Source organism: Salvelinus fontinalis, chromosome 24, assembly GCF_029448725.1.
Source record: "Salvelinus fontinalis isolate EN_2023a chromosome 24, ASM2944872v1, whole genome shotgun sequence".
NCBI classification, from domain to species: domain Eukaryota; kingdom Metazoa; phylum Chordata; class Actinopteri; order Salmoniformes; family Salmonidae; genus Salvelinus; species Salvelinus fontinalis.
Genome location: NC_074688.1, coordinates 13,978,880 through 13,999,656, shown reverse-complemented (window position 1 = coordinate 13,999,656; position 20,777 = coordinate 13,978,880). Strand labels below are relative to the sequence as shown.

The 20,777-nt window shown below is 49.1% G+C and overlaps 1 protein-coding gene across 2 annotated transcripts in view; it reads right to left on the bottom strand.

Moving 5' to 3' along the window:
- Positions 1–1,454: 1,454 nt before the first annotated feature.
- The window catches only part of LOC129821988 (protein phosphatase Slingshot homolog 2-like), a 36,745-nt gene continuing 17,422 nt past the window's right edge, over positions 1,455–20,777 (bottom strand). Inside the window, exons 1-14 of one of the 2 annotated variants that reach the window (XM_055879793.1) lie at positions 20,017–20,561; positions 11,357–11,469; positions 10,417–10,481; positions 10,112–10,239; positions 9,946–10,011; positions 9,780–9,845; positions 9,428–9,622; positions 7,491–7,584; positions 6,583–6,711; positions 6,107–6,153; positions 5,837–5,983; positions 5,144–5,344; positions 3,964–5,047; positions 1,455–3,423 (exon numbers count right to left, since the gene is read on the bottom strand). In XM_055879793.1, the coding sequence (XP_055735768.1) occupies positions 1,936–3,423; positions 3,964–5,047; positions 5,144–5,344; positions 5,837–5,983; positions 6,107–6,153; positions 6,583–6,711; positions 7,491–7,584; positions 9,428–9,622; positions 9,780–9,845; positions 9,946–10,011; positions 10,112–10,239; positions 10,417–10,481; positions 11,357–11,469; positions 20,017–20,144 (3,951 nt within the window). In that variant the 5' untranslated portion in view covers positions 20,145–20,561 and the 3' untranslated portion in view covers positions 1,455–1,935. Of the gene's footprint in view, positions 3,424–3,963; positions 5,048–5,143; positions 5,345–5,836; positions 5,984–6,106; positions 6,154–6,582; positions 6,712–7,490; positions 7,585–9,427; positions 9,623–9,779; positions 9,846–9,945; positions 10,012–10,111; positions 10,240–10,416; positions 10,482–11,356; positions 11,470–20,016; positions 20,562–20,777 lie in introns of those variants that run through there. The other variant, XM_055879794.1, reaches the window with a different exon arrangement.

Here is a 20,777-nt window from a genome sequence, read left to right as displayed (position 1 = left end):
GGCGGCCGGTGGCTTCAGTGTCTCTCATTGGCCATTACATTAGCAATCCAGGGTTTATACACATAATTGGGTGATTGAAACCCTACCCACTAGCCAGCTCACCAACTGACAGAAGTGAAAGCACAGCCTAGGAACCAGACAGAGAGGCTGTTTTGAGCGGCATTCACATCCACCATCTTTAAAAACAAATCTGATTTTGCTGGCGGCGCTTCAATGTACTTGACATCATTTCACGCCACGGGTAACAGTTTACAGTGACAATCAAGGGCCCTTTGGCTCCTGTTATTTTGGGAAGACAAGACAACACTGCAATGAAGTGTGCTATTATATGTAGCATCCAGCCAAAGAATCCAATATGATTCAGCTGTCGGCAGTCTGGAATAGTGGCAACCTCAATGAACAACATTAAAACCGCTAAGAGGGGCTCAGTGCTGCAAACGCGTGGAGAATCCTTAAAAAGACGGGGAGGGTAAATATGCGTCCCAAATGCAAAATGGCACCCTATTCCCTATATAGTCACTACTTTTGACCGGGGCCCATATGGCCATAGCCAAAAAGTTGTGCATTATGTATTGAATAGGGTGCCATTTGGGACATAAACATCTCCAGTATACAGGAGGGAGCTAAACCAAACATCTGTACCAAGGATGAGACACCTCATTTAAAACACTTTCCTCTCCATTATTGACATTGGGGAGGGCCAAATATTGAACTTGCATAATAAACCCATTAAAAATGTTTTGGTGTACTATTTCACAAATATTTCAACATTTTAGGGGCATTTTTAGTTTTAGGGGCAGGCGTTACAGCTCATTCATACGAGGCAGATTATTTGAACGCTTTCCAGTATGATAGCGTCTGATCTACACACGGCCCTACGTCATCTGGGAGGCTGGAAACCTAAATCCGAGACTATTTTAATTAAAAATCAATGAACCAGGGGAGTAAAATTGTCAGCGTTAAATATTCTGCAGTGCAGACTTCACTTTGTAGAGGCTGGATAGTTCTCAAAACACATTGGATAAAAACTTCAGAGTGGGACCTTGGACCTTCTCCAATACGTTTGAGAGGAAGGTGAGGAGATAGGATGCGAGGAATCACGGAAAACCAAAATAAAAGGTAGAGCCAGCCAGTGTCTCCTTCCCAACTTTACTGGCACTTCCTGTCCTGTCCACATGGGGGATGTAAAGACAGATCCTCAACATAAGGTGGGGCTGTTGAAACGGGGCTGAGTTCAGCAGGGCACAACTTTGAGGAATGTTCAGATAGAAATATGTTATGTGGAACAAACATGCCTCTCTGACATGTAGACTAAGGAACCATGTCATATCTATTCAGGACATTCCTATCTGCAACACGCCACAGCGTTTACAACTGAACGCAGTGCACCCCAGGGGGATCTCCTAAAAAAAACATCCTCTTGAATTCAATAAGGAATCACAGGAGTCATGATATACGTACTTTTGTTTCTTTAATAGTCACAGCTAAGAACAGGATAAAAAAAGATCAAAGTTGTCTTGAAAAGAATAAAAAGATGTGACTTACAGACAGGCTACCATAGAATCAGTGCAAAAACACTACCCTGGAAAATAATCAAAAATGAATTTAAAATAAAAGGTAAAAACAAGAGAGTAAAGTGCATGTTTTTTGAGAAACAGCCCCCTCTTTTTAGTTGTAGAAATTACAACTGTTTTAGAAACCATAAAAAGGGGGGGGTAAGCACCTACAGTAACACAAACCTCCAGAGTCAGCACTCACCTGAACACTAACAGATTACAGAGTCCAACACAGCTAGTCAGTGCACACACACACATTACAGACAAGGCCCAATGGGGACAGTCTGGACCATAATGCACATGTAGGGCCTAGGACACCACACACACACACACTCGCACGCATACACACTCAGACACCCTCGGGCCGAGTGCAGTGAGGTCACATGGTGTGGTAGAGAACAGTGGCAGTCCGTTTCTTGTCGGCAACCTTGCGGAGCCGCCGCAGCGGGTGACTCTTCCCGCGGGGCTGCTGCTGCGTGGTTGTTATAGTGACGTCGGGAGCGTTCGCCGGGGACTGGGTGCGGGTGAGCCGGGGGGAGAGGCCTGTCTCTAGCTCCTCCTCCCCCTGAAGAACAAGACATGGAGGTGAGGAGAGACATGGTGGATCACTCCCTGCACTCTGGGAGCCCCTATCAGTCCTGTCTGAGTCCAGTGGGTACACCCCCCCTATGGGGGCCCTGGGGGTGGTGGGGGGGCTCCGTGACAACACCCGCTGCTTCTTGGAGACATCGTCTGGGCTGGGGTGATGGTGGGAGCGGGGGTGACGGGTGGGCATCAATGGGGATCCGTGAGGGCTGGCGGTTGTGGGCCGTAGGTCCCAGTCACTCAGGTCATTGGCTGACAGCTCCAGGCAGTCCAGCTTGGCCAGCGAGGCTGAGCGCTTCATCAAAGAGGGGGGCGTGAGGCCCGCCTGGCGGATCCGCGCCTCGATCTCCATGGCCCTCTGCCACACGGGAGTCTCCCTGTGACGCTGCCCCTGACCAGGTCTCTCTCCAGCCCCCAGCCCCCCCGCCTCGTACAGGAAGGCCTGCAGCTCCCTCAGAGTCTCCTGGATCTTCTCCAGCTCCTCACTGCTGCGTGCCAGGGCCAGCCTTCCGTGGTGGGGAGGGGAGGGGCCATCCGTGTCTGAGTCAAGGGCCGTCACCCCCTCCAGCCGCAGCAGTGCAGGGGGGGCCTGGGGCTGAACTCTAGATGGCTCTAGTGAAGAGCGCACGATGATTGGGATGGGCTTAGGGGTGTGGCGGGCATCTGGGTAGTGAGAGAAGGAAAGGGCTGGGGCAACGTCCATGTCTGAGACGACAAACCCTCCCTGCTCTGTCTCTCCTTTGGGCTCTGCAGACACAGTGAAAGCCTTGTTCAGAGTTCTTCCTTGCTCAGGAGCAGGGGTAGGCCTACGCTGCTCGGGGCAGTCTGTGGTAGGAGCGAGGAGGGGTGGGCAGTCCGTGCTTGGCGTATGGAGAGGGGAGCCCGTGGGGTGGAACTCTGCACTGGGGGAGTGGAGAGGGGAGCGTTGGGTAGACATGTTGCTGAGAGTTAAGTCCAGCTCCTGCCTCAGCCTCTGCTCCAGCTGTTTGGTGGCCCTGCGCACCGAGCCGGCCGGCCAATCCGAGGGAGGCGTGGAGGGGGATTGTGGGTAGGAGGAGGGCGAGGTCAATGGGGTCTCCTCGTCCCGGTCGTCTGGGCGCAGCTGCTGGGGGCTGCGGGGGGCCGGCTGGATAGAGGAGAGGGGCGCCGCCGCCAGCGGGTGGGATATGGACTCTATCTCCGTGACAATATGGCGGACTGACACACTGTTGTCATGATGGGGAGGCGACGAGGCTTTTTCGTGACTGGCTCGGTCGCTACTGTCCTCCGTATGGGGGGAACTCTGAGATGGAGACGGAACAGAGAGAAGGGTTTGGATGATAGCTAAGCACAGTTAGCTGTGTATTAATGCTGGGGGGCGTCACTAAACGCTACCAAATGACATTTTATAGAAAGAGAATGACACCACTATTACAAAGTCTGTCGACAACGGCTGTCTCAAATGGTCTGGGGCAGTATGTATCAAGCTCCTCAGAGCGCTGACCTAGGATCAGGTCCCCCTGACAAGATAATCTTATTCATTGTGATCAAAAAGGCAGAACTGATCCTAAATCAGCACTCCTAGTCTGATGTTTGATACGTAGGGTCCCGATACTTCCAATAGGTGGCAGTATTGTACAAACCATCCCCAAAGATATATCATTGTGTTGCTCAATCCCTATCTAATGGATTAGTGAATTAGATCACAAACTTGTTTAAAATCACTCAGTAACTCTCAGCAGGGCTGTGGAGCTCTTAAGGCATTAGATAGATGGCACTCTACAAGAGGCAGGCATTCATCATTCAAATTTCAGTGTAAATAAAATAAAAATGGCCGCCTCACCTTTCCCTGCTCCTCTTTCTCTGTGCTTGGCAGTAGTGGCAGTGCTCCGGCAGGGTTCTCGGGGGACAGCGGCTGCAGCTCCTGGCTGGGGCACCGCGACTGAGGCGTTCGCTGAGCCATCTGCTCGGAAAGAGTCCGGGTCTTTCTGTCTTGGGACAGGCCCAGGAATTTCTCCCGGGCGCTGAAGAAGTCGATGCTGTCCGTGCCGAGGTCGGAGGATGCGGTGACGCATGTGGCGCCGACGGGGTTAGCGAGGATAGTGTCTGTGTCGCCGCTGGGGTTGTTGTTGTCATCGTTGGCGTAGGATCCTAAAGACAGAGGCGTTGTTGGGGTGAGAGGGCTCACGGCCATGGGGATCCCCTCTGGGGACATCATACTGACACTGTCCCCCCTCTCGCTCAGCGGGTCTGACAGGGAGCGTCCCAAAGTGTCCGAGTCGTCGCTGGACTCCAGGGTGGCCTGAGATACGACCTCTGAGCTGATGAGGTCAGGCAGATCCAGGGTCAGCTCTACACTCTGGGATTTCTGTTTAGGCACAGGACTGGACAGCTGTGTGCTCAAACCTAGATGGAGGGGTTTGGCCAGTGGCTGGGGGAAGGGAGAAGGAGGGAGGATATGCAGTGAAGGGGGAGGATGGGGGACGGCGGTGATTGGCACAGTCACGGCCACACCCGCCAGAGCAGAGTTGTCCGTTCTCTCCTCGGGCACCACCGTGACCGCCGGTGGGAGGAAAGAGTCCTGGCGGGGTCCTCGCACTCGAGAAAAGAGGCTCTCCCGGGAGTCACACAGACCGTTGGAGGCTGGTGGGCCAGGGGAGTGGGAGAGTGAGCGGGTGAGTCGGACGGGCTCCGACTGCGTGTCTGAGATGTGGGAGCCCTCGGTCTTGTTGTCAGGGTCATTGGCAGCACCAAGCGCCTGGAGCAGGAAGTGTTGCAGGGAGGGCGTAGGTCCATTGTTGTTGTTGTGTGGGTGTGAGAGGCTCCGGGTGTGGCTGTGTGGGCCCGTCTTACACAGGGGAGACTCGTGGCGCTCTGAGAGGTCGCTGTCCGAGTGGGAGCGCCACAACTTGTTGTGCCTCTGTTTACTGCGGAGAATGGAGGAAAGGTGTCTGTGTGAGAGCTGTGTGTGGGGCCCAGAATGTGAGAGCTGTGTGTGTATGTGTGTGTGTGTGAGCACCTACCTGGCCAGCAGGATACCCTGGTACTCCTCCAGCTGCTTCATGAAGGAGGGGTTGGGCTTGGTGACGCCGCGGCGCTCCTTGACGTAGTCGAAGGCCCTCTCCAGGTCCCAGCCGTACTCCTTCATGGCGTAAGCGATCACCGTGGAGGCCGAGCGACTCACACCCATCTTACAGTGGACCAGGCACTTATCCCCTGCTTTCCTAATAGGGGAACACAGGGCACGGGTTAGAGGAGAGGGAGTGAAGAGGACAAAGGCAGAGATGCAGAAAACAAACTGATTATGATATACAGTATTGTATCTTGTATTGCAATAGTGTCTTATGGTTATGATATAGAGCCTTCAAACTCAACTCTGGACCTCGAAGCCAGTTCCACTGCTTGTTGCCCTCTAATCAGGGACTGATTTAGACCTGGGACAACAGGTGGGTGCAATTCATTATCAGGTAGAACAGAAAGCCAGCAGGATCCGGACCTCGTAGGGTAAGAGTTGAATACCCCTGTTATAGATCATTCAGAACTTAATAAAAATAGTGCTAAAAACAAAAATGCAAAAAATTAAACTTGACAAAAAATGTTCTAAAATGAAAGACAATCCCCTGAAACCTATTTAAAAAATAATACATTTTCTTTGACAGACGGCTTTCAAGACACTCAAGGACACCTAATGAAGTGCATCAAATCAGAGCTCTTACTTGGCCTTGGTGATGAACTTGTAGGTGTCGTTCCAGTACTCCAGCAGGTTGGTGGCCTCCTCGTCGTACACGCGGATGTTGTGGTACTGAAACACGCCTGGGAAGAAGTTGTCGATCTCCCGCGTCACGTTGAGGATGTACCTCACACTGAAGGAGTGAAACGGAGAACGTTACTCGCTGGAACTTCGACTCCGTATTGAAACTGTGCTGCAACTGTCACAGTAACCAACAGTGTGACATGATGATAGACAACTCAGAATGGTCTCTTACCCGCTAGTCTGCAGCTCCTCCAAGTTCGAAGCGTTCCACTCAGAGCCCTGGATACAAAACAGAATTAAATCAAACTCGACAGATTATCTTACAGATATCAGCAGACAGACCAACAGGCAGAAAAAGGGACAAAAAGAGCAAGGCGACTTAAAAGTAGTGCACTATATATAAGGAATAGGGTGCCAGTCCTTGTCTAAAGTAATGCACTATATATAAGGAATAGGGTGCCAGTCCTTGTCTAAAGTAATGCACTATATATAAGGAATAGGGTGCCAGTCCTTGTCTAAAGTAATGCACTATATATAAGGAATAGGGTGCCAGTCCTTGTCTAAAGTAATGCACTATATATAAGGAATAGGGTGCCAGTCCTTGTCTAAAGTAATGCACTATATATAAGGAATAGGGTGTCAGTCCTTGTCTAAAGTAGTGCACTATATAGGGAGTAGGGGCCATGCAGTATATGACTGTGTTCTTACCAGGTAAACATGGTCAAAGATCTCTGTAGGGCTGTCCATCTGACCCAGGATGACGATCATCTCGTTGTCAATAAACTCCTTGAACTCCCGAAGGTTACACACCATCTGCATCTCCAGCTCTGTGCGAATCTGAAGAACCAGTAGAGAACCCATTAGAACCAGTAGAGAACCAGCAGAGAACCCGTTAGAGAACGAGCAGAGAACCCGTTAGAGAACGAGCAGAGAACCCGTTAGAGAACGAGCAGAGAACCCGTTAGAGAACCAGCAGAGAACCCGTTAGAGAACCAGCAGAGAACCCGTTAGAGAACCAGCAGAGAACCCGTTAGAGAACCAGCAGAGAACCCGTTAGAGAACCAGCAGAGAACCCGTTAGAGAACCCGTTAGAGAACCCGTTAGAGAACCCGTTAGAGAACCCGTTAGAGAACCCGTTAGAGAACCCGTTAGAGAACCCGTTAGAGAACCCGTTAGAGAACCCGTTAGAGAACCCGTTAGAGAACCCGTTAGAGAACCCGTTAGAGAACCCGTTAGAGAACCCGTTAGAGAACCCGTTAGAGAACCCGTTAGAGAACCCGTTAGAGAACCCGTTAGAGAACCCGTTAGAGAACCCGTTAGAGAACCCATTAGAGAACCCATTAGAGAACCCATTAGAGAACCCATTAGAGAACCCATTAGAGAACCCATTAGAGAACCCATTAGAGAACCCAGCAGAGAACCCAGCAGAGAACCCATTAGAGAACCCAGCAGAGAACCCAGCAGAGAACCCAGCAGAGAACCCAGCAGAGAACCCAGCAGAGAACCCAGCAGAGAACCAGCAGAGAACCAGCAGAGAACCAGCAGAGAACCAGCAGAGAACCAGCAGAGAACCCGTTAGAACCAGTAGTGTGTGTGTGACAAGGTCTTCAACCCACCTCTTTGGAGGTGACATTCTCCAGGTCTTTCTGCATCATGATCTCTCTGAGGCGAGTCTTGATCAACCTCTCCGTGCGCTCCCTCTCTGTGGGCCTGTGGACACACACAAAACACTCTCAGTACACACCCCTCAGTCTACTTCGGAGGGTTGTGGGGGCTCTCTCGCCCAGAAGAGCTTCACGCAACACTAAATGTGACTAGTGAGGAATACACTAAAGTCACTAAGAGCAAAGAGTCTCCACATCATACAAAACCACAGAACTCAGTTGAAGTCTAGGTTTTATGTTCTTGTTATAATGACGAGTCCCTGCCCTCGCCTCTCTCTAACTGCATCTAGAGGACACATTTAGCCACTTGTTCAGCGCTAAGGGCAACATGCCCTGATTAGGTCCCTTGAGACCCTCTTCTGCCCCCCCCCCCCTCGCTCCCTCTCCTACCAAATCACCTCTTCACAATTCACACCGCAATGTAGGTCAGTAGCTATGCTCCCACAACAGTCAGCGTGATTGTGCAGCAGCAGGAGTGTGTTGGGACTTTGTGTTGTTGTCCCAGTCTGATGACCCGTCATGCTTATTATTATGTTGCGTCCTTATTGGAACATCGGAAAGAGCCAGGAGCAGCTTGTTTATAGAAACAAAGACTTGATTGGCCTCTTGAGGAAAGGGTTTGGGGACCTTGAAACATGTTGCATCTTCCAAGAGGCCGAGCTACTGCCGGGGTTGGGTTACTGGCTATGCCAGAGGTGCCTTACCTCTCTGAATAACACTCACCCACGTGCCAATGAACACAAGGGTAGGGGTCGATTTCATTTGAACTCAATTCAGGAAGTAAACTCGGAATTGGAATCCATTGGAGTATCAGTTGAACACCTGACTTGAAATGGAATTGACCCCAACACACTACAGTTGTAAGCACTACACTGTATGCAATTGCACACATTCAACCTATACACACACACATATTTGCGGGTGACAAATGTGGGTAAAATCCTCCATGTCAGAGTGAGCCCTCAATAGTGAATAAAATGAATGTGCAAAGAGCAAAGGCAAATATGATGTGCGTCAGACAGGTATCTCAGCTTCGGCAGTGACCCCAACAAGGTTGACTAACACTCGCATTGTCTGCCTTCAAGTGTGTGTGCAAAGTACTCAAGCGTAACCAGGGTGTGTGTGTGTGTCCGTGTACGTCTTTCCACTGTGCCTGCATGGCTAGGCTTAAGGCTAGCTGGGCCGTTGTATGTCAATGCACAGGCTTACCTCTCCATTAATATACCTTTAAACGGTTTGGTTTTGACCTCTTAAAATGTCTTCCAACGTGTCGAGTGCTATTATTTCTACTCAATTACCCCTCCATCCATCCTCTCCTTCGCTACGACTGCCCTCGGCCACCTGCTTCCGTCCGTCCGCCTGCTCGTCTACCTATCTGTCTAGCAACTCTTTCCATGCATAACTAAAGCGGTCACGGAGATGGGGCTATTTTCGACTCTGCTGGCACGCAAGCCGAGTTCTGGCGTTATAGACAGGCCCCCTAAACGAGCGTCTGGGTGGGGAATTTCCCCCGTTAATACAAACCTCTCTGAGCTGCATCCTCCTGCTACAACAGATTGATACCTCGGTCATGACGAGGTAATGCTCAGAGCTCTGTGCGTGTTTGACCTCTGGTCTCTAAGGCAAAGGTCTCAGGGGGTCTTGGGAAGTCTGCCTGAAGCTGGGTGTTGTGGCAACAAGTGAAGCAGATGACACTGCACTGGTAATTGGGCAATGTTGTTTTCTGTGGGAGAGAAGTCCATGTGACTTACCCCACACAAGACTTTCCCAGTTGCTTAATGTGGAAGTGTGTGTGTGTGTGTGTGTGTGTGTGTGTGTGTGTGTGTGTGTGTGTGTGTGTGTGTGTGTGTGTGTGTGTGAGAGAGAGAGAGACTGACTGGTACACTCACACGTCGGTGAAGAGGACGGGCGAGTCGGCGCGGTGGGACTGGACGTCCTGCATGGCGTTCCACTCGTTGATGCAGACCTGGTCAGAGGAGACCTGGCTCTGGTAGTAGCTGACCCAGGTCAGGAACAGGCTGCCGGGGTAGTAGTTGTGACAGCGGGCCACCTCGCACGCCTTGTGGAGCGACTGCAGGGCAGACCTGGGGGGGGGCACAGCGGGGGGTGGAGAGGTAAGAAGAGGAAGGAGAGAACGGGAGAAAGAAAGATGAAGAACAGGATAAACCAACAGATAAAAGAGGGGACAAGTCAGTAAAAGAGAGGGGATGAGATGGCAGCAGAGAAAGGAGGAGCGCTCACCACATGGCCTGGACAGAGACCGGTTTGAAGACATGGACCCTGTTGACCGTGGACACACTGAAGCCCCTACAGAGACAAACAGACAGGTTATGTGGCAGTCCCACTGGGCAGAAGAACTACAGTAAATGCAGGGAGGAGGAAACAGGTGTCGTATCGCTCTTCTTACCCATCTCCGTCCAAGTGGATCAGTGTGTCGCTCCACAGGGGTAGAACCAGCCCCATTGTGCATGAGCTGCAGGAAAAAGATGTTAAAGATGTTACACACACACCTCCAAAGAGGTGGGTCTCTCTAACACACACACACACTGCATGGAGTGGTACTAACTACTAACCTGTCTGAAGAGCCAAAGTCCAGGCCCAGCACCACACTCTCCTCTGTGTCCTGTCTCCCATTGGTGGACACCACCACCATGTAACGAGTGCACTGAGGCTGAGCGTACGCACTCTCCAGGCGCACAGCCTTATGGGAAGACGAGAGAGAGAGAGAGAGAGAGAGAGAATAATATCCTCTGGTCAATCCGTCTGCATTTGGAAGTATTCATCAGAATAGTCCTAGACTCATTTGTCTGCCATGTGAATGAAACATCTTGAATTTGACATTTGAACTTGATGTACGGGAGTGTGCGACGAGACGTACCAGGCGGATGTTGTCTTCTGTCCGCAGCACAGTGAACATGGTCTGCAGGTGCTGCTGGAGGTCACCTGGGGAAGGAGAGAGAAACAGATCAGTCCACTAGCAGTATCGTACACATTGCATGCCATCTGCTCCTACTCATGACTCTTCTGGGTGAAGTTAGTCCACATTATGCAGACATACAAAAAGACAGTGTGTCTGATTAAACGCTTCTAGAAACTCCAAAATGTAGCTCGGATAAACATTCAAATGCAGCCAAAGTAACAGAAAATGTCCTTCACTTGAGAGCGTTTTCCCACAATTAAAGGCCAAAGGACATTTGTCAGTGAAAACAAGAAAGATAGTGGGAGGTACCAGCCCTAGATACCAGAGCTGGTGAAAAACTCCTAGAAAACCCAGCAGAGCAGACTTCCCACAAGTACACATACTTACAACAATTATCTCTGCCCTTGAGCACGAGGACACTGGTATGGAAAAACACACGCCTAAATAGCAACTCTATGGCAAAGCACCGTGCATTCCGTGGACCACCGGTGTCATATTGTAACAGCTATGGGGTCAATTGAACAGGACAGCTTTGCTCTGGTGACTTAAACAACAGAACTGGACAGTGTTGGTTCCCTCAACACTGTAGAATGCCTGATGCATTCCAATGATAAGCGGCACTATGGTTTGACCTCGTGTTGGGGCAGTGTCAGTTTCCCACGAGTCTGTGTTGAGAATTGTGGCGTGTTCAGCAGGACAACGTTGTGGAACATTTCTATGTTGTAAAGAGCTGAACAGACAGGCTTCTCTGACATGTGAAGTAAAGAATCATGTTGGTTCTATTTGTGACATGTCCATCTGCAACGTTCCACAACGTTTGCCTAATGAACTCACCCACCTGTCCTATGGCTCTGTTTGTTGGTTGATTTCTTGCCAGTCAGTCAGCGGGAGGGCATACCTGTGTGTTTGTTCCGCAGCTGGCTGGTGTGGGGTGCCAAGGAAGGGGAGGAGCCATTTCCCCGAGGCAGGAAGACAGCGGCACCCTTCACCGCCAGGAAGCTCTCGCTGATGCTGATTGAAGAGAAAACACAGGGTCACAGAGGGGCCAGAGACAGACGCTAACAGAACGTCCCCGGGCTAGAGGTTCACACACACACACACACACACAGAGCTTCATAAGCCAGTCTGAAGAGCAACAGCAGCATGTGATCCAGGCAGCTACATCTCATAAACAGACAGAGTCACATGCACTCCAACACAGAACACAACGTTCCCCTCTGGCCAGGCCGCATCCCCCTAACAGCTGGAGGCTAGGGGGTAGAGCTGAGGGTCAGTTAGAGCCCCCCCCCCCCCCCCCCCCCCCCCCCCGCACAACTGGCTCAGACAGAGCAGAGCTCCCGCTGTGGGAGTTCATGTACGGGATCACTCCTCTCTCCGTGGTAGCACAATCAAATTAACTATAGTACCCAGAACACCATCACCACACTAAAACAAGTGGCGAGGTCACGTGATCTACAGGGGATACTAGCTTATGGATATGGTGTGTGTGTGTACATACACGAGCGTGTAGCCTATCTCTCCACAGCACAGAACATGTACTGTACAGAATCTCACACGGTGGCACACTGACCTTAACCCGTCTCATTAGAGGGCGAGGAGACCTACCGACTAAAAGTGGCAGGTGACTGATATAGGCCTAGGCTACCAAAACAATGTGCCTCATTGACCCCCATGTGAAGTGTCTTGAGCTGCTACTAGGGTAAACCTTCTGTAACAACCCTGCCCTGAGTACTGCTCAAAATCCACACCATCACATCTAGCGTGGGTTGACTGGGAGGCACAGAGTCAGTACCGTCCGTCTGTGTCCTCCGGTCCTTTCTCACAGACGCGGGATGGGGAAATGAGCAACGATGAGCCGAATAGCAGAAGCGTGGGGGAGACGTGCAAGAGACGCTGTGCAATCTGAGTAGTGAGGGGACACGCCTGGACCAGAAGAAAGAAAACAAACAAAGCGAGCAAGAGAAAACTGACAAGTTGAGTTCATTTCCCATCCTGACCCACCCAACCCTGACCCAGCTGTTTCCTACTTCTCGCTTTCCTCACACCCCTCGCGCTTTCCTCACACCCCTCGCGCTCTCTCGCTTTCCTCACACCCCTCGCGCTCTCTCGCTTTCCTCACACCCCTCGCGCTCTCTCGCTTTCCTCACACCCCTCGCGCTCTCTCGCTTTCCTCACACCCCTCGCGCTCTCGCTTTCCTCACACCCCTCGCGCTCTCTCGCTTTCCTCACACCCCTCGCGCTCTCTCGCTTTCCTCACACCCCTCGCGCTCTCTCGCTTCCCTCACACCCATCGCGCTCTCTCGCTTCCCTCACACCCCTCGCGCTCTCTCGCTTTCCTCACACCCCTCGCGCTCTCTCGCTTTCCTCACACCCCTCGCGCTCTCTCGCTTTCCTCACACCCCTCGCGCTCTCTCGCTTTCCTCACACCCCTCGCGCTCTCTCGCTTTCCTCACACCCCTCGCTCTCTCTCGCTTTCCTCACACCCCTCGCTCTCTCTCGCTTTCCTCACACCCCTCGCTCTCTCTCGCTTTCCTCACACCCCTCGCTCTCTCTCGCTTTCCTCACACCCCTCGCTCTCTCTCGCTTTCCTCACACCCCTCGCTCTCTCTCGCTTTCCTCACACCCCTCGCTCTCTCTCGCTTTCCTCACACCCCTCGCTCTCTCTCGCTTTCCTCACACCCCTCGCTCTCTCTCGCTTTCCTCACACCCCTCGCTCTCTCTCGCTTTCCTCACACCCCTCGCTCTCTCTCGCTTTCCTCACACCCCTCGCTCTCTCTCGCTTTCCTCACACCCCTCGCTCTCTCTCGCTTTCCTCACACCCCTCGCTCTCTCTCACTTTCTTCACACCCCTCGCTCTCTCTCACTTTCTTCACACCCCTCGCTCTCTCTCACTTTCTTCACACCCCTCGCTCTCTCTCACTTTCTTCATACCGCTCTCACTTCCTCTTTCTTCATACCCTGCTCTCTGTTTGACTCAAAACGTATCTCCACTGCTGTACAGCTGCTAATCATGTCTGAACCATGGAGTGTAGCACACACCCACACAGGAAGGAGAGCAGCACCTCACATGGTGTGTACATTATATGTGAGTGAGAGTATATGATTCACCTTGTGTTTTCAGCTACTAGACACTTGAAAACGATGAGTAGCTTTCAGAAGCAGACAGGACAGAGCCCCAGCAGGCAGCAGACAGGACAGAGCCCCAGCAGGCAGCAGACAGGACAGAGCCCCAGCAGGCAGCAGACAGGACAGAGCCCCAGCAGGCAGCAGACAGGACAGAGCCCCAGCAGGCAGCAGACAGGACAGAGCCCCAGCAGGCAGCAGACAGGACAGAGCCCCAGCAGGCAGCAGACAGGACAGAGCCCCAGCAGGCAGCAGACAGGACAGAGCCCCAGCAGGCAGCAGACAGGACAGAGCCCCAGCAGGCAGCAGACAGGACAGAGCCCCAGCAGGCAGCAGACAGGACAGAGCCCCAGCAGGCAGCAGACAGGACAGAGCCCCAGCAGGCAGCAGGCAGGACAGAGCCCCAGCAGGCAGGACAGAGCCCCAGCAGGCAGGACAGAGCCCCAGCAGGCAGGACAGAGTCCCAGCAGGCAGGACAGAGCCCCAGCAGGCAGGACAGAGCCCCAGCAGGCAGGACAGAGCCCCAGCAGGCAGGACAGAGCCCCAGCAGGCAGGACAGAGCCCCAGCAGGCAAGACAGAGCCCCAGAAGACAGACAGCGACACATCGTCAAGTGTAAAACACTGACCCCTTAGCGAAGAGCTTTGCACCTCCTGCCAGCATAGGAATCCAAAACTAGGTAGTCAGAACTACATCACTGTCAAGTGGCTCTTTACTGTTGCTAAAAATACATTGTTATTTTCTAAATGACTATAAATAACTACAGACTAGACTGCCTTGATCAGCCACTGTACTTCACATTCAAATGAAGCACATTAAATCCCCTTCGGGTGTATCTTTACTTTGTAAGATAAACCCAACAGTCAGATCAGTAGACAAAGGGGGCATTTGTTGTCCACTAACTAGCTAGAACACCTCGGTGTAACTGGTTCCAATGTGAAATATTACCCACACCTCAACAACTGATAAGGCTCCTGCTGATCATTTCCCCAATATAGTTTGAAACTCAAACACAGTCCGTCAAATTATGGCAGAACTATTCTGACTCCGCTAGTGTTCCAAATCACGACTATGTGTGCGTCCCTATTCCCTACACAGTGCACTACTTTTGACCAGAGTCCTATGGGTGCAGTCCCTAACAGTGGAAATATCGAGTGTGGCTGTATGATGGTAGAAAGAGAGCCACTCTAGACTAGAGCCACGTTGGCCCTGATTCAGGTCTATGGGCAGCAGGTCAGCAGCAGAGGGCATTGAGGCCGAGTCTGAGGCGACACGCAGGAATTTTGCCCTGGCTGACATTTTACTGCGCAGACATGTAAGGGAATACTCTCCTCTTCCCACAGGCAGACAGACAGACAGAGAGACGTGGGGACAGGAAGGGAGGGAGGGTCATCGTTTGGCATGCAGCACAGGGCAGTACTTGTTAGGGTACAGACACAATCATCCCTATGTAAGGGGCCCTTCTCTGATAGCCTAGCGCCCCACTCTCCTCCCACTCCCAAAAAGATGTGTGTGGGACTGACATGCCCCCTCCCCTGCCCATATTAGTTCCACTCTAACTAGGGGAGAGATAAATATAGGCCCAGGCTGCAGAGGCCTGGCTGCTGAAGGCTCTGAGTTCAGCCCAGAAAGATAGGGGCAGTGGTGGTGGGAGAGGGGGGGGGGTGGATAGCAGGGCTGCATTCTAGCACTTCCTACGGTACAGATTAGGCAATGAGAGACATGTGCATACACACTCACTCGCACAGAGGTTTAAATACAGAGCAAGAGTAGCCGAACGGACAATGGGAGATAATTATGCCAGAGATCATGAGAGAGAGACCCTAAGAGAAAGAGAGAAAGAGTTACAGGCCAAGGCTAAAGATAAACTGACAACCTGTGAGTGTGTTTCTAGAGCTGGATTGAAATTGGAGTCTCGACTCAGAGTTTCCTTGTAAGTGCAGTCAGGCTCGGGACCAATTCCAGTAAGCAGACCTAGCTTCCTCAGAGCTGCATCACAAGGACAGAGGCATTCAGTTAAAGGCCTCAGGACTATTCTGAGAGGAGGAAAATTCCACATCAGTACCACCACCTACATCAAACTCCAATCCACTGGAATGAAGATGGGGCTCCATCAACGCTGAAATGTAAGAAAGGAGCCTGTGTTCAAATCAAAACTACGGCTGCGTCCCAAATGGCACCCTATTCCCTACACGGGGTGTAAACGTTTAAAACATAGGGATCTTTACGACAAAAATAAATAAATCCCTACAATAAAAAAATGCATTAAAAAGTGCATTAGTCACAAAACTACCACGTTCGATCATTATCATAAAATGGATTTTTTTAAATAAAAATCTAATGCAACAATTAGGGATGCACAAGCTTTCAGGTGAACATAGGAATTGGCCGATATTAGCTAAAAATGCCAACATCGGTATGGGCACGATATTTAGTTTAACGCCGATGTGAAAAACCGATGTCAAAGCTGATACGCATACCTATATAACGTAGGTACATGACGTAATGACGCCACGTAAAATGTTGAGCTACACGTGCTACACAGCATTCCTAACTTAGACCACAATGTCTGCTGTGTGGATCGAACAGTCAACAAGTCCAGCAGTCATTTGAAAGAGTAAGAACATTTCAGCGAGACAACTCGATGGCGAGATCCTTTAACGCCAAGATAATGGAATTCATTGCCCTTGACAATCAACCGTTCTCTGTCGTGGGTGATGTTGGCTTTCGCCGACTGGTCGAGCACCAGTACACGCTACCAAGTGTGCTATTTTTCAAATGTTGCCCTACCGGAGTTACACGGTAATAGCGTCACTGCTATTAGCTTCACGACATAGATACTATGGAATGCCGTTTGGGTGTCAAAAATGCAGTAGCATTGTCAAAGCTGTACAAAAAAAAAAAATTGCAAACAAGCAAACTCCGGCCACAAACGATGTGTTTACAATACAGAGTTGGTAATAAAGCATAATTTGCTTGACCGCAACTTCTGGGGTAGCTAGCTTTAGCTTGGTACCTAGCTAGCACCAATACAACCAGCCTGAAAACAATGACCAGTAGAAACTGCAGTCATTTTCATTATTCTTAGCAATGATTTAGGAATCCTTGTAAGTATTAGCTAGATATTCCACAATAGTGGAATTTGCGGGTTGCCTTTAAAATAAAAGTATGTCATTGACAGTGATGCAAATGAATACAAAATGGTAGAATCATGCCATACTTTTATTTTGAAGGCTAGCCGTAAAGTCCACTATTTTGGCTAGCTTCACATAGATGGGTCCGACAACCATTAATCAAATAAGAACGGTCTTATAAATTAGGGTTATTTTAGATGACACCTAGCTATATAGTTAGCTATTGAAACAGATGACTGTTTCTGGGAAGGACATTGTTTGCATCCATGAGCTAGCTAGTATTTTTATGACCAGCACTACAGTTTCGCAAGACAACTTTACCAGCATCATAGCATACGCATCGATGAATCGCTGTGACATATGAAATACGAGTGGTAGTGTAATCAATGTGTAATAACTAAGTAAAAAATGAATGAACGTGTTAAATTATGTGCAGTCATATTCAGGTGCTGATTGATCAAGAAGATTATTTGACGTGCATCTTTTTTGACATGCAAAGACCCAAACGGCGTTCCACAGAAATCCTGGTTGAGAATGAATTTAACTGTACGTAGAATGCTTATAAGGCCACTAACTAAAAAAAAATGTATATCGGTATCGAGTTTTTTGGCAAGGAAAATATCAGATATTGGTATCGGGCAAAAATGTAATATCGGTGCATCACTAGCAACAATGACTAGGAGGACATATGCATCTTTCAATTGATTTGCATGCTTTTGAGACAGGGAAGTGACAGCAGCTAGGTTCTGTATGGCAATACTTTGATAAAGTTAAATGAAAAGGTGGTGAAATAAATGGAATTGGTGGAATTGAGCTACAGCTATGAGAACCAACCAGTTTCTGGCAGCAGTGAGAAAATCAGTGCTGACTACAGAAATTAAGTAGTTTATGACCAGCTATTGTCAATGGTAGAGGATGTCCTCATCACTGCCCTGTTAGCATACCTAGAACAAAGACCACAAGATGCCATGTCAAAAAACCTGCATGGAGAAATACAATGATTGAAAGCTCGCGCTTTATACTTGCAGAACAAACACCATACGTGGCGTTAACAACAGATTGTAGGATTGCTGTCATACATCCCCGCAACGAGCCATCACATTGACGAGAAGTGGGATTTGAAGTCCCGTGTGCTGACAACTCAGAACATGGAAGAGGGACACAGCAGAGAATGGTCACACGCAGGATCATATCTGAATTGTGAATTCACGGCATTTTCTTATTTATTTTCTTATTGTTTAAACGATAGGGAAAAAATTGCAATTTAAACGTTAAGAACAATGGTACATTTGTCACATCCCCATTCTCTACATGGTACTACTAGTAGCACCGTCATGGTAACGTCTCACTAGACTGCTGGTGAACCAGACCTATAGCATCTCTTACCAACATCAACGTCTCCCGTTCCATTTCGTGTTTACCGATGTTATGAAAACTAATCACACACACACTAAAATCTGGCTTCCTTGTGTGGCTGCCAATCTTTACACACACTTAGTGAGTCAGATTCATATTCTTCAATCGCTTCCTCGAGTTGTCGAGGAAAGGAGGCCATGATATAGCCTATAGGTGGTTGTTTGCCCACCCTGAAAAGGCGAAGAGAATACATAATAAAACTTGACCTAAGTATTCATCCAAAACAAAGAAGTTGGTTTTCTTACATCTGGTGCCGTTTACGGCGTACAAGTACCTGTGCGCACCAGCGAGAGAGGGTGTGCATGCACGTGTGTGTGTTGTTCAGATTAAGACAAACAAAGTCTAGGCTATTCAAATGACTAACTAGTCTAGGCCATATAATAAAGTATAACAGCCCTTGTCAAACACACACAGTGAACTAGTGAGTCAGGAAATACAAGGCATCTACTCCTGAAGTACCCAGTGATATCTAATCTCCCCCATAAGCAAATAAGTAGTACTACCCATGTAGCCATAGAAACCAGTGCAAAGTGAGTATATGGACAGCAAACAATACATTTGCATGACTTCATTTAGCAGTCTCTCATCAGCGCAAAATGGTCAAGCAATGCTAAATCAGTCAGGGGCAACATCAGGGTTGTGCAACATGGTCTGGACAGCCAGTTATTGTCACGGGGGAATGTGATATATAACCATTGCAGCTTTGATGGTACAGTATTTGCAACACAGATATGGGCTTTTTGATTCAAGTATATAACATTGGTTCATTGATCAAGTACTACTGCCCTGAAACATGCAGTAGACCAACACTAAAACTCTGGAGCAAGGGTGTCAAGGCTAGTTCCAACATATTAACACTAACAACTTGACTAACCTTTTAAATCTGATGTACTTACACCTGGTACAGGTGCCCTTGAGTGCCTTCCTACACAACAAACATACAAATACAACCCACTAACTACCCTTCATCAGGTAGGCTATTTCTCAGTATTCAAAGCGCTCTCTTTAACGGCTGAGTTCTAAATCATTCCTGTATTGTTCACACCTGTACTACAAGCCAGCTATCAAATCAGTCTCTGGCCGGCCACCTGGACCTGACGACTGGCCTCACACTGTTTCATACAGAGGCCCAGGTAAGAACACCTCAGACGATTAGCCTAGTTAGAATGGCTGCAAGCTTCAGAGCGCAGAGCCTCAACTCAAAAACATGGATGGACGGGGTATAGAATATTTTCTTAGGAGACATAATACAACAAATCAGAAAACACCTCAGGCAAAATATTATTCAAAAAAAGCTATAAATCAATTTGATTTAATATATGTCTATGTGCTATTAAAGAAGGGCAAAATTAAAAAAGGGACTGCCATACGCCTGGAGAAGCCAGTTTAGAGGCTTGGAGGACACAGAAGAGAGCTATGCAACTGACAGGAGGGAGGGGGTCAAGTGAGACTGGCAGGCTGATTCTCTGGCATTAGTTCATAGAGCAGACTGTTGCTTTATATGGATATCTGACCGACAGAATTAGTCAGACCAGTTTGGAGACAGGCAGGTAGACGATTCTCTCGCGCCACGCAATGATCAAGGAGAACCCATTGTGCCATTATTTCTCAACCAGGAGAGGAAGCTGTCAAGATTACTTACATCCTGTTACGTCACTGTCGGGAAATACATGTAGTCAGGATGGACTGTCACAACTTTATTAGAAATGTGTCAGATTCCTTCACAATAATGTTGCATTATTGCAGACTATTGACAACTGAGCTAAAGTAAATAAATCGTAAATGTATGCATACATACCGCATGTCCACTACATTGGGAAATTAATCCAGTGGAGAATGTTCCTAATTTTAAACACAAATATTCGTAACAAAAATGTACAACTCACAGTTGGTTGATCTGGTTCTGAGACACAACTCCGTTGTCGGAGAAGTGGGGCATCATCTTCTCTCCGCAGCAGGAGCAGAAGCAGCCCTCCGCCGAGCTCCCGGTAGTGGAGACACTACCGAGAGTCATGACCGGACCACCGAACAGCAGACCGATAGCGCCAAATATCCTCGAAAAGGCTCACTCCACTCCGACCATTGTCAACACTTATTAGTACAACGAATCCGATATATATTCGACAGTATGTTTTGTCGACCTATCTCATTCGCGGCATTATAAAATAGGCAGCTGGAAAATAAACTGTTAGTAAAATAAAAACGTTAAGCCTATCATACAATTCTTAAAACATTTTTTTTTTTTTTTACTGTGTATTAAGTACAGTATCCTCTAATTGCAAGACTGTTCCAAATTCTGTAACACCGTACGGAGTTATTCTTGCGATAGGATCTTTCAAACGACCTATAATCAATATGTGTCTATGAAGAGCACTCGTGTCCGTCCTACAGTAAAAACTTTAAACTTGTAAACGGGACACCGGCAGGAGCTACAAACTCAACTCGTGAGAGGGAGGAGTTGCTGACATATTTTTAGAATGTCCCAATTGAAAGACGAGGGGAGAGCGACAATGAGGCACAACAGATTGGGCACGCCTTCAGCGATAAGGTTGTGGAAGCGCAAGACACAGCCATATAATGTGATGACTGACAAGTGCAGGGAGGTGTTGAACTAAAAAGTACAGATGGAACATACAGGTAACTGCAA